This window comes from Hipposideros armiger, unplaced genomic scaffold, assembly GCF_001890085.2.
Source record: "Hipposideros armiger isolate ML-2016 unplaced genomic scaffold, ASM189008v1 scaffold_371, whole genome shotgun sequence".
Lineage (NCBI taxonomy): Eukaryota > Metazoa > Chordata > Mammalia > Chiroptera > Hipposideridae > Hipposideros > Hipposideros armiger.
Window position 1 is genome coordinate 1,788,994 of NW_017731721.1, and position 14,979 is coordinate 1,803,972.

The window sequence follows — 14,979 nt, forward strand, 5'->3', positions numbered from 1 at the left end:
AATCCAAATATTAGCTAAGTGTTACATTTTGCAAATGTGATCCTAAAGCTTTGCCCCCCACTGTGAAAAGTAAAGTTCAGAAAAGTTAAGAATTGTGCCCAAAGTCATATAGCTACTTAGTGGCAGAGGTGAGATTCACACTAATTAACTCTCAAATCCACACTCTGAATCACTAAGTTATATTGCCTTTCTGTTGGGACTCTTACCTAGAGTCATCCTTCATTCCTTTGTAGCTTTAGAGGTTTGATTTAGGCCTGTAATACCTCTGAGGGGCAAGATATTTAATTCAGAAATTTCCTGGATTGTAAGCACAGATGAATAGCATGTTTGCCATTTGCCATATTCCTATGAATTCGAGATGCAAATAAGAGTATGTGAATTGCCACATGGAAAAGAGAAATAAAACAGTCAGTTTTACCCTTTTGCCAGATCTGGCCTTTACAGATTCTGCTGCTACTACACACACACTCACAACCACACACACGGTGTGTATGTACATCAGCACATCAGCCTCCAAATGTGGTAGGAAGAGAAGATACAAGTGGGAAGATTAGGAAGGAAAAGGGAAGCGTGACATTTATATTCTGTAAGATAGCTTTGGCTGAAAGGTAAACATGTATAATAATAAAATACAGGTAAGCCTCTGACTCGCTAGGATGTTTTTATCGAGATATTAAAATGTTAATATACTCTGCTCTGCAGTAGCTACTACTTCAGTGGTCTGGTGGCTAAGATCATAGCACAGTTGTTTATCTAGGTGTTATTGTCAGCTCACCAACTAACCTTATCTTAATAACGGTGTGTATAGAGCTAAAGTATATATGATATTTATCAGTTTCTGCTAGTGGAAATAGCTTATGGAGGCTAATATTCTAAAGGGGCAGTTAAACTCAAGAAATCTGTACATTATTACTAATTAAGAAATATGGGACTAATCAAAAAATATGTAAACAGGAGTATCTTCATAGTACCTGCCTAAGTAGCTGACAGTTGTATAAAACACAATTCTTCTCCGTCTCAAATCCTATTAACACTTATGTCCTACATTCATTTGTAATATGCGTAAAATCCTATTTTAAAGAGCATTTAATCTAAGATTCCTTTAACAAAACTTTGATGTCATAGTAGATGCTTAAATGATGCTACTTAGAGACATAGTGGATGCTTAAAAACATTCCTTTGCTAGCCCGATTTCAACCAATTTTATTAAATGCTAAAACCTATATAAAAGATTTATTCCTAAGCCCACATAGGCATAACATCCACCTGTGTGATAAAAGCATTAGTGTTGGAGTCTGTATTTTTGCTCTCTGTGGTGATTACCTGCTTAGATCTTAGTGGGATACATGTGGATCAGATCAAAGCAGTTTGAAAATCACGGCAGCGACGAGGTGGAGATGATGTAGGGATAGCATGAGAGGGTGGGGCTTAAGAATACAGAAAGTGGAGATGGGTAGGAGTGAGATTTAAAGAAAGAAAGAAAAAAAAAGGAAGAAAGGGAGAGGGAGGGAGGAAGGGAGAGAAGGAGAGGGGAAAGGAAGATGAAAAAAGTGTTAAGACAGCCCAGTGACAGAAATGTCATTGAGATGCCTGTTGGAGCTCTTGTGTAAAGAATGGGAATGTATTAGGACTGGTTTAGGCTGCAAGGTTCAGAAAAACGTAACAGCAACTTAAGTAAGTTTCTTTCTCAGGTAAAAGAAATGCAGAGCTAGGCAGTCCAGGACTAGGATGGCAGCTCCTTGGTCATTGTGGCTCCTGCTTCCCATCTTTTTGCTCTGGCATTGGATCAGTTACAGATATGCTGCATACCAAATAACCCTGAAACTCAGTGGCTTAAAATAAGAAGCATTTATTTCTCACTCATGGGATGTGGATCTGCTGAGCTTAGCCAGGATCAGCTGAGCGTGGCTTGGCTCCAGGCTGTAGGTTGGGTTCAGTACTGTTCCATGTGTCTCCTCATCATGGGACCAGCAGCTAGCTGGGCCATGTTTTTCTCAAGGCAGATGGCAAAAGCAAGAAGGCAAACCAAACCATACAAGTGTATTTAAAACTTCTGCTTGTGTCTTGCCTTCTAACATTTCATCGTCCCAAACAAGTCAGACCATACCCAAAGCCAGCAAAGACGTATCCTCTTCCCATGTAACTACAGCAAGGACAGAGAGGAAAGGAAGGGTTGTAGATAATACAGTGTGCCACAGCCATCCCTAGCATGCTGCCTCAGGGTCCAGTTAGGCTCCCTGACCTCCATCCATCAATCCAGCATTCCAGCTAGCAGGTGGGGGAAAAAAGCAGAAAAGGGAATACCCTCCCCCTTTAAACATATTTTCTAGAAATTGTGTATATTTCTTCTTCTTACATATTCTTATCCCATGCTAAAGAACATAGTAAATAGCTTTTATTTCAGGCATTTGCCCAGCTAAAAACTCGGTGTTGTTTTTAAGGAAGAAAAGGAGAATAGATACTGCCGTTGATGACTAGCAGTCTTTGCCACAGAAAATTTACAGTTTTGTGGGGGAAATGAAAAGGCATATTTACAGGTACAGTGAAGTGTCAGCAGTTAGCCTCCCATATTTTAGTTATTTTTCACTCTCTGTGACCCATAGACTCAAGAAATAGAGAAGAACCTAAAGAAATTGCTGCTGAATTATTTGTGTTGTTTTAAACTACTCTGAAAAGTTCATTTTTTAAAATGTCACGCTTTTATTTACTTTGCAGTGTGAATCCAGGATTGGGCAATTTACACAAATGCACAGAGTCCCTGCCTATCTCCAACATGCTGTATCTATAACTTAGTTATGCAGTTTCTTAGGAAGGAATTTTGTATATTATACTTAAAATTTAAGTAAATTTTTTTTGGTAAACTTTTGTAAACTTAGGTGTTCAGCAGTCAGTGTTGGAGTACTTTATTTACCCTTTTTGAATTTTTTATTCAATTAAAAAATTTTTTAATGTTTTATTTTGAAATAATGTCACACACAAAAAAGTTGCCAAATATTACAAAGAATTCCTTTGTACCCGTTATCCAGCTCCCCCAAATATTTAAAAGTGATTCTATGATTTTAAGTGATTTTTTTCCCCAGCTGTTTCAATATATGCAGGATCAACAGATTTGGGCAATAACAGATATTTAATATTAATATAAGGATAGCATCAGCATTATTCAAAACTCAGCTGGTGATAAATTTTGTTATCTTTTAGCCATCTCTTCTTAGTTTGGTTTGGTAGAGCCTTAAATCTTTAAGTGACCACTAAGAAAAGCATACAGTATGCTACCACTTTTTTTCTTAAGAGAGGGGATAGTCTCCCTTTTTATTTTGAAGTATCAAACGTATGGAAAAGCTAAAAGAATAGTATAATGAACACGCATATACCTTCTCCTAGATTCACCAGTTGTTAACATTTTTTAATGAACTCTTCGAAAGTAAATTACAGACATCGTGACACATTACCCTAAGTGTTTCAGCAGTGTGTCTCCAAAGAAAAAAAAACATTCTCTTAAAATTTTCCTAATCAACCACAGTGCCATTATCCTATTAAGAAATTTAACTTTAATATAACTCTTTTCATCTAATAATACACAGTCTATATTTAAATTTTTCCACTTGTTTATTATAGCTGGTTTTGAAAAAACCAGGTATCTAGTCATGCTCACACATTACATTTGACTGTCGTGTCCTTTAATTTAGAAGCTCCCCGCCCTATTTTGTCTTCAAGACATGGATGTTTTTGAAGAACCAAGGCCATTTGTCTTGTAGAATGTCCCACAACCTGGATGTCATTATTCACTTTTAATAAAGCACTTCTGATATTCCTGGTGAACTCACTCAGCCCTCGTAGATGGCAGATTTCTTTCCAGCCCAGATATTCATTACTAGTAAGCCCACTTTTAGGGTTGTATTGTGATTGGAGCAGATGAAATTATTTATCAGTAGGAACCAATGCAACCAACTGTCGTCTCCTCAGAGTGAAAACTTTCCTATATCCAAGCTACAGGAACCCACCTACTCCCCTCTACCCCACAACCCCCACCTCTCCTGTGATCCTATTCTGATTTTCCATTTATTTGTATATGTACTTCCTGGTTGCCTTTCCCCACTAGAATTCAAGCTGTTTGTCTTCTGTGTTTCCAGGGCTTAGAAGAGCCCTCAAAGAGCTTGAACCAGTTTGTCAGTCTGGAAATGCTTTAGGGCATGTAACTTGAATTACCACCTCCAGAGAGTTGATTTTTGCCCTTACTTACAGGTGTAGGCCCTGCTTCTGTGATGGTTGGGAACTTGGTGGCTGGAAAACGCATAGCACAAGCCGCAGGAAGGGATCTCGGGCAAATTGAAGAGAATGATTTAGTGAGGAAGGTAAGTGTTCATTAAGTGTTGATTTTTACTAATAAGTCAATGACAGAACTTAAACTTCAGGTAGCAGGTGGTAGATGTGCTGACCCTGATTCTTTTTTCTGCTTTATGACTTTAGCACCAGTTTCTGGCGGAGATTTTACAGTGGCGAGCCCAAGCAACTCCTGACCATGTACTCTTCATGCTGTTAAATGCAAAGGTATGAAAAATTCAGTTGTCTATCAAATCAGCTGACTACTGTGGGGGAATCGTAGGTGCTCTTGATCGCTTTCTCGCATCAGAAAATTTCTATTGCTAACTGAGGAAGAAGTTACTGCTTTCTCCCTGTTTTAACATATGAGGATAAATTGTACAACCACTTCAAGGTTGAAATGAAACTTCCTGTGGTGTTATTAACACTGTCTCTTCTTGTGTTACAATCAAGTAATCTTTATTCAGTTCTAATAGGAACAGTGGCGCCAACAATGCAATTACATAGATCTACAGATGTATAGAATGCATTATGTCATGTAATTTTTTTACACGGTTTGACTTTTAATTCTTTGATTTCTGCCAGGAAGAAAGTGACTTTAGGTCAACATTTTACAAACCAGAGTTATTTTTGGTAAATACTTAAATGATTTATTGCTAACAGACAAAAAACAAATTGAAAGTTATTCAAGAGTGCGTTCAACTACTGCTTTCTAATGATGGGTCACCGGAATATTATATTTTTTAAGTTATAAATTCTGTGGAAGTCTGCTGAGATCTGTTTGTTTTAATGGCTGAGTCAGAGGCTAAAGGTACTGTGATGTGGCATGTAACAGTTTCTCACCAGCAAGAGGAAGTCTGCAGGGCCTACTTCAGGGGACTTACCCAAATTGCCCCCTTCTGCCCTGGCCCCCTTAGATTCTGATATATTTTACACACACACACACACACACACACACACCCCTTTGAGAATTTATGCAATGATGGGACTTAATGAGAGGAAGATGCTGTGCATTTTAGCGAAAAGTCATTAAAAACCTTAAGAACCACCGCTGTATGGTAGCAAACTTTGGGACTTCCTTATTCCACCTCTACATGAAGTGGGCTTCTCTTCAAGCCCATGGACTTATTAGGGTCCTTTCATTTCAGTAAGAAGATGTCAGCCCAGCCTACTCTCTATCCCACTTCCAAGCTTGTACAGTTAAAGTTGTGGCCCTGTGAAATCCGCACCTTAGATACTTGTTAGTGAGCATAAATTTGCTTCTTGGTTAGAGAAGTATGTGGGTGACTGAAGGACTTGTATGTCATTTGTTTATTCTTTTGCATATTCTGACATTTTACTTTGGATTAAGCCAGACCACCAGAAAGCTTAGTGACCATGTAACACTGTCTCCTTATACCCAAGAAATTGTTTTTCCTGAAGTTTAGTTTGCTGCTGTACCATGCAAGAAGAATGTTATAAGAAATGGCCTTATGAACTTAATATGACTTTAGTCAAAGAGATATTCATTTCAGTGTTATAATCCTAATGTCCAGCAATAGACAATTGACTAAATAAATTATGGCATATAAACAAGATGAAATACTATTAGCCATTCAAAACAATGTTACAGAAGAATATTTGATGACTCAGAAAATATTCATAATGTGTAAGTAGAAAAATAGGATATAAAACTTTAATAATACTAATAATAATAATAATAATTGAGTGCTTACTGAAGACCCTGTTCTGGGTGCTTTATATTTCATAGTTCATTTCAAGGTTGAAGAAATGGGAACAGGGACATAAAATAACTTAACTCAGTCACAGAGTTAGTAAGTAGTAGGGCTAGGAATTAGCTCCTTCATTTGAACCCAAGCTGGCTTCAGAGCCCACATTCTTAACTAAGACCCTACACAGCCTCTTGCAGGTAATATAAAATGATACCTTTTAAAAATTTATTTATTTTTTAAATGTTTTATTTATTTTTTAATTGGGGAATTGGGGGAGGGGAACAGTGTTGGGGAATTGGGGAAGGGGAACAGCCAAATTGTTGTTCTTCAGTCTTCATTGTGGAGGACGGCAGTCGCCATCTGGCTGCCCGTCGGCAGCTTGTGGCCTCTTAAACTCAAGGTGCTATGTTGAATCTTAGTTGTGGGTGGGTATAGCCACCATCCCATGCGGGAGTCCAACCAGCAACCTTGTTGTTAAGAGCGCATGCTCTATCCACTGAGCCATCTGATTAGCAGCTTAGCTCAAGGTGCTGAGTTCAGTCTTAATTGCAGGCGGGCCTAGCCAGCATCGAACAGGCAGTCTTGTTAGGACCACATGCTCTCACCAGCTGAGCCATCCTGCCACCCACCTGTTGGCAGCTCAGCGGCAGCTCAACTTGGGTGCAGCGTCACTGGCCCATGTGGGAATCAAACTGGCAGCCCTGTTGCTCAGAGCTCGCTTAAGCTAACTCTTAACCAAATGAGCCACTCGGCCGGCCCAATGATACCTTTTTTTAAAATGTTGCTTATGAATTTATATATAATATATACTTATTTTTAAAAACCAGGAGAATATACACCAAGATGTTATTAGTGGTTTCATCTTATATTCATTTACCTATATTTTCCAGGTTTTCTATGCTGAACATGTCCTATTTTGTATTACTGAAGTTAAAAATTATTTTTAAAAGAAACAGCTTAGTAAAACTTGTTTTCATCATGAGATTTTTTTCAGGTGTACGGTTAGGGTAAATAAGACCATGTGGTATTGGCATGACAGATAAAGAACACTTTGGCATTATCCAGTAAAGTTGAAGATAGGTTTACCCAGTGATCTAGCATTTCCGTTTTCAGATCTATACACAACCAAAATTTACATATTTATGTGCCAGGATATGTACAAGAATGGTGTCCATCAGCAGTAGAATGGATGAATAAATTGTTGTGTGTTCATACATTTAAATACACAGCAACAAAAATGAATGAACTATAGCTAGGCCCAGCAGCATAGATGACTCTTAAGATAATGTTGAGAGAAAGAAGCAAAGCACAAAAGAATATACAGTTCAACTCCATTTATATAAAATTCAGAATTTCATGAGTGATAAAAATATAAAGAAAAAGAAATCAACAATTAACATTAAAAAGTCAAGGTGGTGTATGGAGGGAAGAGAAGGCTGGCCTGAGGGAACTCATGCGGGTGCTTTGGAGCTGCTGGAAGTGGTCTTTTCTGTGTCATGATGGTGCTTATACAGATGCTTGCTTGATAATTTTTCATTAAGCTATGCATTTATATTTTATGCATTTTCCCACATGTGGGAAATTTTTACAAGGGATAAGGGGTTCAAAAAGTCCAGCTCAGTGAAACTTGAATGGATAACCTGGATATTTATAAAGGCCCACAGGAGAAATTTTTCTCAGGATCAAGAATAGTCGGCCACCTTCTCATCTGCTAACCTTCATCGTCAGCTGGTGACTCTGATTCACTGTTACTGTTTTGTTTACATCTTTGCTGTTAGAAACTCAGAACCAGATTTGTGCTTTCTGCCCAGCAAATGTGCGTGACCACATGGCCAGCATCTCTTGTCCTGACTTCACTCCTGCCCTCATCCTACTTTTATTTCCGTTATTTTCCCTTTACTCTTATTTCCTCATTTAAATAAAAAAAAATTCCTGTGTGTCTTTAAAGCTAACTTAAACAAGAAAGACTGTAAGTTAATGTTGATATTCCCTAAGTGCCTTTAGGCATTGAAAAAGAGAAGGAATGCCACACACATCTTTTGGCATTTTCATTCCATAATTTCATAATTCCATTAGAGTAATTTTCACTAGAGTTGATTACTAGCTAAAAGTAATCCACCAAGCCATAAGCCTTTCAGGTATAATGTCAGCCTGGCTATACTTGTTAGTCTTTTATTTTCTCAACGAGCTTTGACCTGCTTTCCTTCGTTCTGTTTAAAGGGCACCACTGTGTGCACAGCCAGCTGCCTTCAGCTTCATAAGCGAGCAGAGAGGATTGCATCAGTTCTTGGTGACAAGGGACATCTAAACGCAGGCGACAACGTGGTGCTGCTCTATCCACCTGGTAAGTGTTGGGTTGGTTGACTGGACTTAAGTTCCATTACTAGACTACAAACTATAAGAGGACAGTAACTCAGGGCCACCATTTGTGACCGTGTAGGCTGTGCACTTACTTCTTAACTCTAGAAGTACTGTGCACATGGGCTACAGTGTGAACCAGGCCTCACTCTGGAGTTGTGCAGCATAGTGGCTTGGCTGGGGCCATATCTTTTGTATTGACTCTTGTGTTTCCACTAGCATAGTGCCTGGCTCTAGGGTAAATATTGAATGAATGAATGAATGAATGAAGACTCCCTGTCTTTTGGAAACCCTCAAAAGAGATGCTTTGTTTCTAGGAGTGTTCAGGAATGGGACCATTTCACCCAGTTTCCACGAGAATGTTGTGCGTGCACTCTTGACATTCTTCTTATGATTGATGTTTAGTACTCCTCAGTTATTGCTGCTTTCACCTCCTATGCTCTGATTCAGCAACCTTCTCTTCACAGTAAGAGGGACTCAGAATTATTGGGTGACAGTTTCGTGTAAATATTCAAAATTTTAGGTGAAATATCTGAGTTGTCCCTTTATTCCTCTGCCACCTAACCCACTCATACATCCAACCTTTTTTGGTCTTTTATCCCCCCTACTTCATTTTGCTTTGTGATTAGTAGGCTATTTTGTTTACATCGATGCTAAGATTTCTTAGAAGGTCACCTGGTAAAGGAATCCCACGTATGCTGGTATTCCTGTGAGATTGTCTCCCATCTACCAGTTAGTGACATGGAGACAGGGGAGCACTTCCTAAGGAGGCCACCCGCCAAGTCCCGGTATTACAGTCTTCATATTCAGTCACGTTTCATCTCCCTAAAACTTGCACCCAGTGATGGAGCGAGATCTCAAAAGTCTAATTGCTGTTCATGTAGCGGCCCTTCTAAATATTTAGAGAAAATTTAGGTGTTCCTCATGTCTCTTTTCCCCATTCTTTTATTTCCCAAATTCATCCCTAATTTCTGCCATTACTTCTCCTAAGTAATATCAACTGGTGATATCCAAATACTTTCTTCAGGTATCTTTCCAGAGTTTTCTTCTAACTTCCTTTCTTGTTATTTAACCTTGGCTTCTTTCTATGTACTTTTAAGTTGTTTTATATGCTTCCTCCTTTATCTTCTCTTCCGTCTTAATTTGAAAACATTTCCTCTTCTAGTGTCTCTGATAAATTATGGTCTAAATAATCCGCCCAGCACATGATGTGATAAACTCATTTTGGAAGATCTGCCTTTTTGTTTCTCAGTGACTCTAGGCAGCTAAGTGACTCTGTCTTGCAGGTATCGAGTTAATCGCTGCGTTCTTTGGCTGCCTGTATGCGGGGTGCATACCTGTGACTGTCCGACCTCCTCATGCTCAGAACCTTACTGCCACATTGCCCACTGTCCGCATGATTGTTGACGTAAGTACCCAGGATATCTTGCCTTGTCCTCATCTCATAAAATCCATAGTAAGGATCCATAGCCAAGGATCCTTACTAATTTTCCAATTCTATTGAGTCAGGAAGTCAAATCTGTCTCCTGAAAACCACCTCTTTTTCCTTAATCCGACCTAAGTGACCAGCATTATTCAGTGAAGGAAAGTGGGGAAAGTGGTTATGGGTGAGGTACAGAATTGTGTGAATGTATCATGAACATTAAAGATGTGATGAAGTTATCATTACTAATTCTCCAGAAAACTTTTTTTTTCTCCCTCTTTTTAAAAAAACGTTCTAATATTTTTTTCTGCACAATAATCAAGGTAATTTTGTATGCCAAACTGAATTCTCCCCAGTGTCAGGGCACTTTTATTTTGGTTAATTTTATAAATTTATATATATATTTGGTATAGTATTAAAAAGTGTCCAAGTTTTGCTCTGCAGGTGATAGAGGTTTCTATAGGATGTGAGAATTGAAGAAAATAAGATAAATCTTTATTGCATCATATCCTAATGTACTTTTAAGTTACAAAATTCCAATTTATGTAACATTTGATTCATTAAGAACTGCTGTTCTATTAATAACTAGAGCCTGCAGCTTAAAAGCTATGTTCACCATAGATGATTTTATTACAAAGTTCAATTCAGCAAAATGCCTTTGTCATACCTGAAAGGTGGCCAGAGCAGCAGACAGGGAAGTTTCTTTCCATTGACAGTTTATGGAGAAGTCAATCACTTAGCATTTCCATGTGCCATGAGCAGGAAAGCTTAGTTTCTGTGAGAGCACAGAGTCCCTCAAATTCAGGATATGTTCTAGGTCAGTTAGTTTTACCATTCACTAGACTGTTGCAAACACTACTAATTCCTTCAGAGATGATCATCTGACTTCTCTTATCCCCCAAGTACTGCAAAATCTATGTTTTTATTTTATTGTGGTCTTCATGAAACTGAAAGATTGTGAGATCCATACTGAGATTGTAAGTATGGAATATTTGAGAATCGCTGTTTTAAATAAAACTTGTGTTGTGAACAAGTCCATTACTCTGAGATGATTAAGTGTTACCATGAGAACATTAGCAGAAGGATAAATGTAAGGGGTAACCTTGACCTCCATTGTCCAACGTGTGTTCTTTGAAAAACTGATACTGCCCTGTCCAGCGTGGCGTGTGAGCTGCTTTTAGCAGCAGCCAGAGCCTATGGTGCTACATGGGGACTGAGCCTCCTGGTGCTTATTTCTGTTCATTTGTTTTCTAGGTCAGCAAAGCAGCTTGCATTCTCACCACACAGACCCTAATGAGGTTACTGAAGTCTCGAGAGGCGGCAGCAGCTGTGGATGTGAAAACCTGGCCGACCATCATTGACACAGGTGAAAGGGAGATTTCTCCAGAGCTCTTGAAGGGACAAGAACATGTACTCCCAGAAAGTTCCTAATTCTCATGCCAAAGATGCTTACACAGCTCTTAAATCATAACATATTCCCTCTGCTAAGAGGCAAAACTTAATACCCAGTCAGCTTGCATTACCAAAAGGCTGGATACTGCAATAACTAGATCCAAAAAAGCAGATCACAATATGCTAAGGACTCTCAAAGCAAGAAGTGTCTCGCTGTTACTCTTGGCATCATCAGAAGGCAGTTAGGTTTTTATGCTGGATATGACCATGTACATGTAAGGCCATGTAAAATGTTGAGGAGATCTGATATAGTCTAGATCTAGACATGGTACAGCTGAAACAGCACTAGACTAGGAATCAGGTCTTGTTCTAGTTCGAGCTTTAGTACTTGTTCTCTGTATAACCTTGTCTGAGATTCCCCTTTCCTGAAATACTACCTCCCCTTGCCTGACCCATATTTATTGAGAATATTAAGTGCAATATACTATGAAAGTACCTTGAAAACCATAACATGCATGAATGTTAATTAAATGGTCTTTCTACTAAAGAAGGGGACAAGACCCAGGGCTACCTGGAGAATGGTGGGTTAGGGGGAGTGTGAGTTGTGAAGTCAGGCAGACAGGGTTTAAATCCTGGTATCTGTTCCTCTTTGAGTATCCCTACTAACTTGGGCAAAACTGTCTATAAAATGGGAGTTATAATAACTACTACATGGGATTGTAAAGATTAAAATGATGTAATGTAAAGCACCACACACATAATCATAAAATCTTTAATCAAGCTCCTTCTACGTGCCAGCTATCTAATGTGTATTACCTAATTTCATCCTTACATCAACCCTATTAGATTGGTGCTGTTTTTATCCTCATTTTACAGATAAGACAACTGAGGCATAGGGAGGTTAAGTAAATAGTAGCACTAAAATTCAAACCCTGTTAAGTTTGGCTCCATTCCCAGCCTCTTAACCATTGATTTCCTCCCTAACTTGTTTCCAGTAAGTGCCACATAATGTCACCTCAGGAACATGACATGGATTTAAATGCAGGGTAACATTCATCTGTGGCTATTGTGGGCCAGATGCCGAACTCGATTTTTTTTGCATTTGTTACATATGGACATAAGCACAGTCATATATATATGACTACATATATAATACATAATATATATATATATATATAATACATATACATAATATATAATACATAACACAGATGGATTGTGATTGGTGTTAGTGATGCAGATCTACCATGGTTATCGGACTCACTCACATTTCAGGAAGACCTGTAATATGGACTGTGATACAGACACCAGGAAGGTTTCTTTGGGCACATGAGTGACCCTACCCACTATAAAGGTGGGTTGAAGGTGGGAGATAGAGAAAGCCTTTGGTTTGACCAGATGGTTGCCCAATGCTACAAAGCTTTAAAAGTCAGAGTCGGAATTGTTTCTTGATTCAGAAAGCCAAGGAGCCATTGAAGAGCCATGGTGGGGCCAGGGACATCCTTGACGTCCTTGGTTTGCACATACTTATAGGGCAAGTTTGGGGGGAAGGAAGAGATATAAATAAATGAGCAAAGGAAAATAATCCAAATTCTAGATTATCATTCTTAAAAATCTGCCATGTTAACTTGGAGAAAATCAACTTTTAAAGCAGTCTGTGATTGAGAGCTCCCACAGTGCTTTGCACACTAAACATTAAAAAATAAATAATAAATAAATTGCAGTTCATGATTAATATAACATGTACTAAATTGTAAATAATGAACTGTAACTTGAAATCAGCATGATAATAAAAATAAAGCTTTTTGAGCATTTAGTCAGTTGTTTTCAATTGTTTTATGTGAATTAACTTTCCAACAATTCTATGAGGATAGGTATTATTACCATTTAGAGAAAAGAAAACAGACAAAAAGAGGTTAAATAACTTTAAGGTCACATTGTTGAAAAATGGCAGAGCTTGGATTTGAACAACCGCAGTCTGCTCCCTTGGTCCATGTTTTAAGTCACTATGTTAGAGTACTTCTCACTGACCTTCCAGTAAATACATTTGCCTGATATAGATTTACTTTTTTATATCGTCTAGCTGTGTGCTCAGCCCCAACCCACCTCTAGGAGTGATATACGTGAGCCGCTTGGTTAAATACAAGAAGCCTAAGCTTTAGCAAATCCCAGAAGCTAAATTGGGCTGTAGCAAGGCCACAGCAAACCAGTTGAAGAGCAGTGATTTTCATGTTCCAATATATCTGATCGACATCGGGTTTTTTCTTTTTCTTGCAGATGACTTACCCAGGAAAAGGTTACCTCAGCTGTATAAACCACCCACTCCTGAGATGTTGGCGTATCTTGATTTTAGTGTCTCTACAACTGGCATGCTTACAGGAGTGAAGGTAGAGTACTCTGGATATATTCACTCACTCACGGATGCTGGTAAAATGCCAGGGCTGCAAAAAATAGAGATGACCACTACCCCAGGGACTTTAGATGTAGAGGCCAACTGGTTGTACCAGAGACCAGTAGGCGGAGGATCAAGGGTCCCTGCTATATTTAAATAAAAGCATTGGCTCTTCCGGAATTAAGTTATCCCAAGGAATTTGTGTTATGCCATGTCCTGAGCCTAGCATAGAAGCTAACAGATAATAAGAAATCCAGTTAAAGCTAGTATGAAATCACAGATTCATATTTTATATTGACTAATGAACAGAAATCTGTTACCATAAGTTAGGTTTAGAGTAGGCTTTTTGAACCAGTGAAAAATATACATCATTTTGAGTTTGGGGGAATTGAAACTTCTCAAAACTGTCATTGGAGCTGTTTTTCTGCCTGTGGGATGCTAGTTCCAACCTGTTCCATGTTCCTTACTTTCCAGATGTCCCACTCTGCGGTCAATGCCCTTTGTAGAGCCATCAAGCTCCAGTGTGAATTGTATTCTTCTCGGCAGATCGCCATCTGCCTTGACCCTTACTGTGGACTTGGCTTTGCACTCTGGTGTCTCTGCAGGTAGGAATGGAAAAGCAAAGAAACCATGCATGGGGATCTCTTTGGGAGCTATAACTATCTCTTCCTTCCCTTTGCTCCCTTAATTTGGTAAAATTTCAAGAAAATGCTGGTTTTCCCAGACTTTGTGCACCTCATATATCTCTGATATTTGTTTAGTCTTGTTTGTATTCCCTCTTTTTCTTTTCTGTTAGTTTTATGCTTCATCCAAAAGGTCAGTGATCTTATTACCTGCTCTCTGTTCCATCTTGTAATCCTCATTTTAGAAGCAGAGCCAAGTAGAAGACTGATACTTGGGTGAAATATGTCATGCTTTGACAGCCAGAACGCACCCCCTCATCTTGGCAGGAAGGAATCTAATGAGATGGGATGACAGCATGTGGCTGGAGAGTAGCACGTCCGTCCTGGCCAGATTGTTGCTTGTGAAATAACATGTTGCCACTCCTTCCACTGTCCACCCAGGAACCTTATCTCAGACCCACATTTTCAACTCCTAGGTGGACATCTCCATGAGTCCTTCACAGACACGTGCATCTCAACATTCCTTTTGTATCCCCATCTTTGTTAGAATGGGATCATCCACCTAGGGGCCCAAACTAGGAACTTGAGCATTATCTTCAACTTCTATATCTTTATGTCTCATATCCAGTTAAATGTCATGTCCTTCGGCTCAATTGTTCCTAAACCTGTCTTTACATAGAAATTACCTTGGGGTCTTAAAAAAATTGCTGGGCCTTCCCCAGACTTCCTAACTTAGATCTCCAAAGATGGAGCCCACAT

The 14,979-nt window shown here is 38.9% G+C and overlaps 1 protein-coding gene across 5 annotated transcripts in view; it reads left to right on the forward strand.

Annotated features, from left to right (window-relative positions):
• Nucleotides 1-14,979, forward strand: part of DIP2B (DIP2 acetate--CoA ligase B (putative)) — a 209,428-nt gene that overhangs the window by 180,688 nt on the left and 13,761 nt on the right. For all 5 annotated transcript variants that reach the window (XM_019662250.1, XM_019662252.1, XM_019662251.1 and 2 more), the window contains 7 exons: nucleotides 4,243-4,352; nucleotides 4,468-4,548; nucleotides 8,253-8,376; nucleotides 9,677-9,798; nucleotides 11,068-11,179; nucleotides 13,483-13,592; nucleotides 14,072-14,202. In XM_019662250.1, coding sequence (XP_019517795.1) covers nucleotides 4,243-4,352; nucleotides 4,468-4,548; nucleotides 8,253-8,376; nucleotides 9,677-9,798; nucleotides 11,068-11,179; nucleotides 13,483-13,592; nucleotides 14,072-14,202 — 790 coding nt within the window. The remainder of the gene's footprint in view (nucleotides 1-4,242; nucleotides 4,353-4,467; nucleotides 4,549-8,252; nucleotides 8,377-9,676; nucleotides 9,799-11,067; nucleotides 11,180-13,482; nucleotides 13,593-14,071; nucleotides 14,203-14,979) is intronic.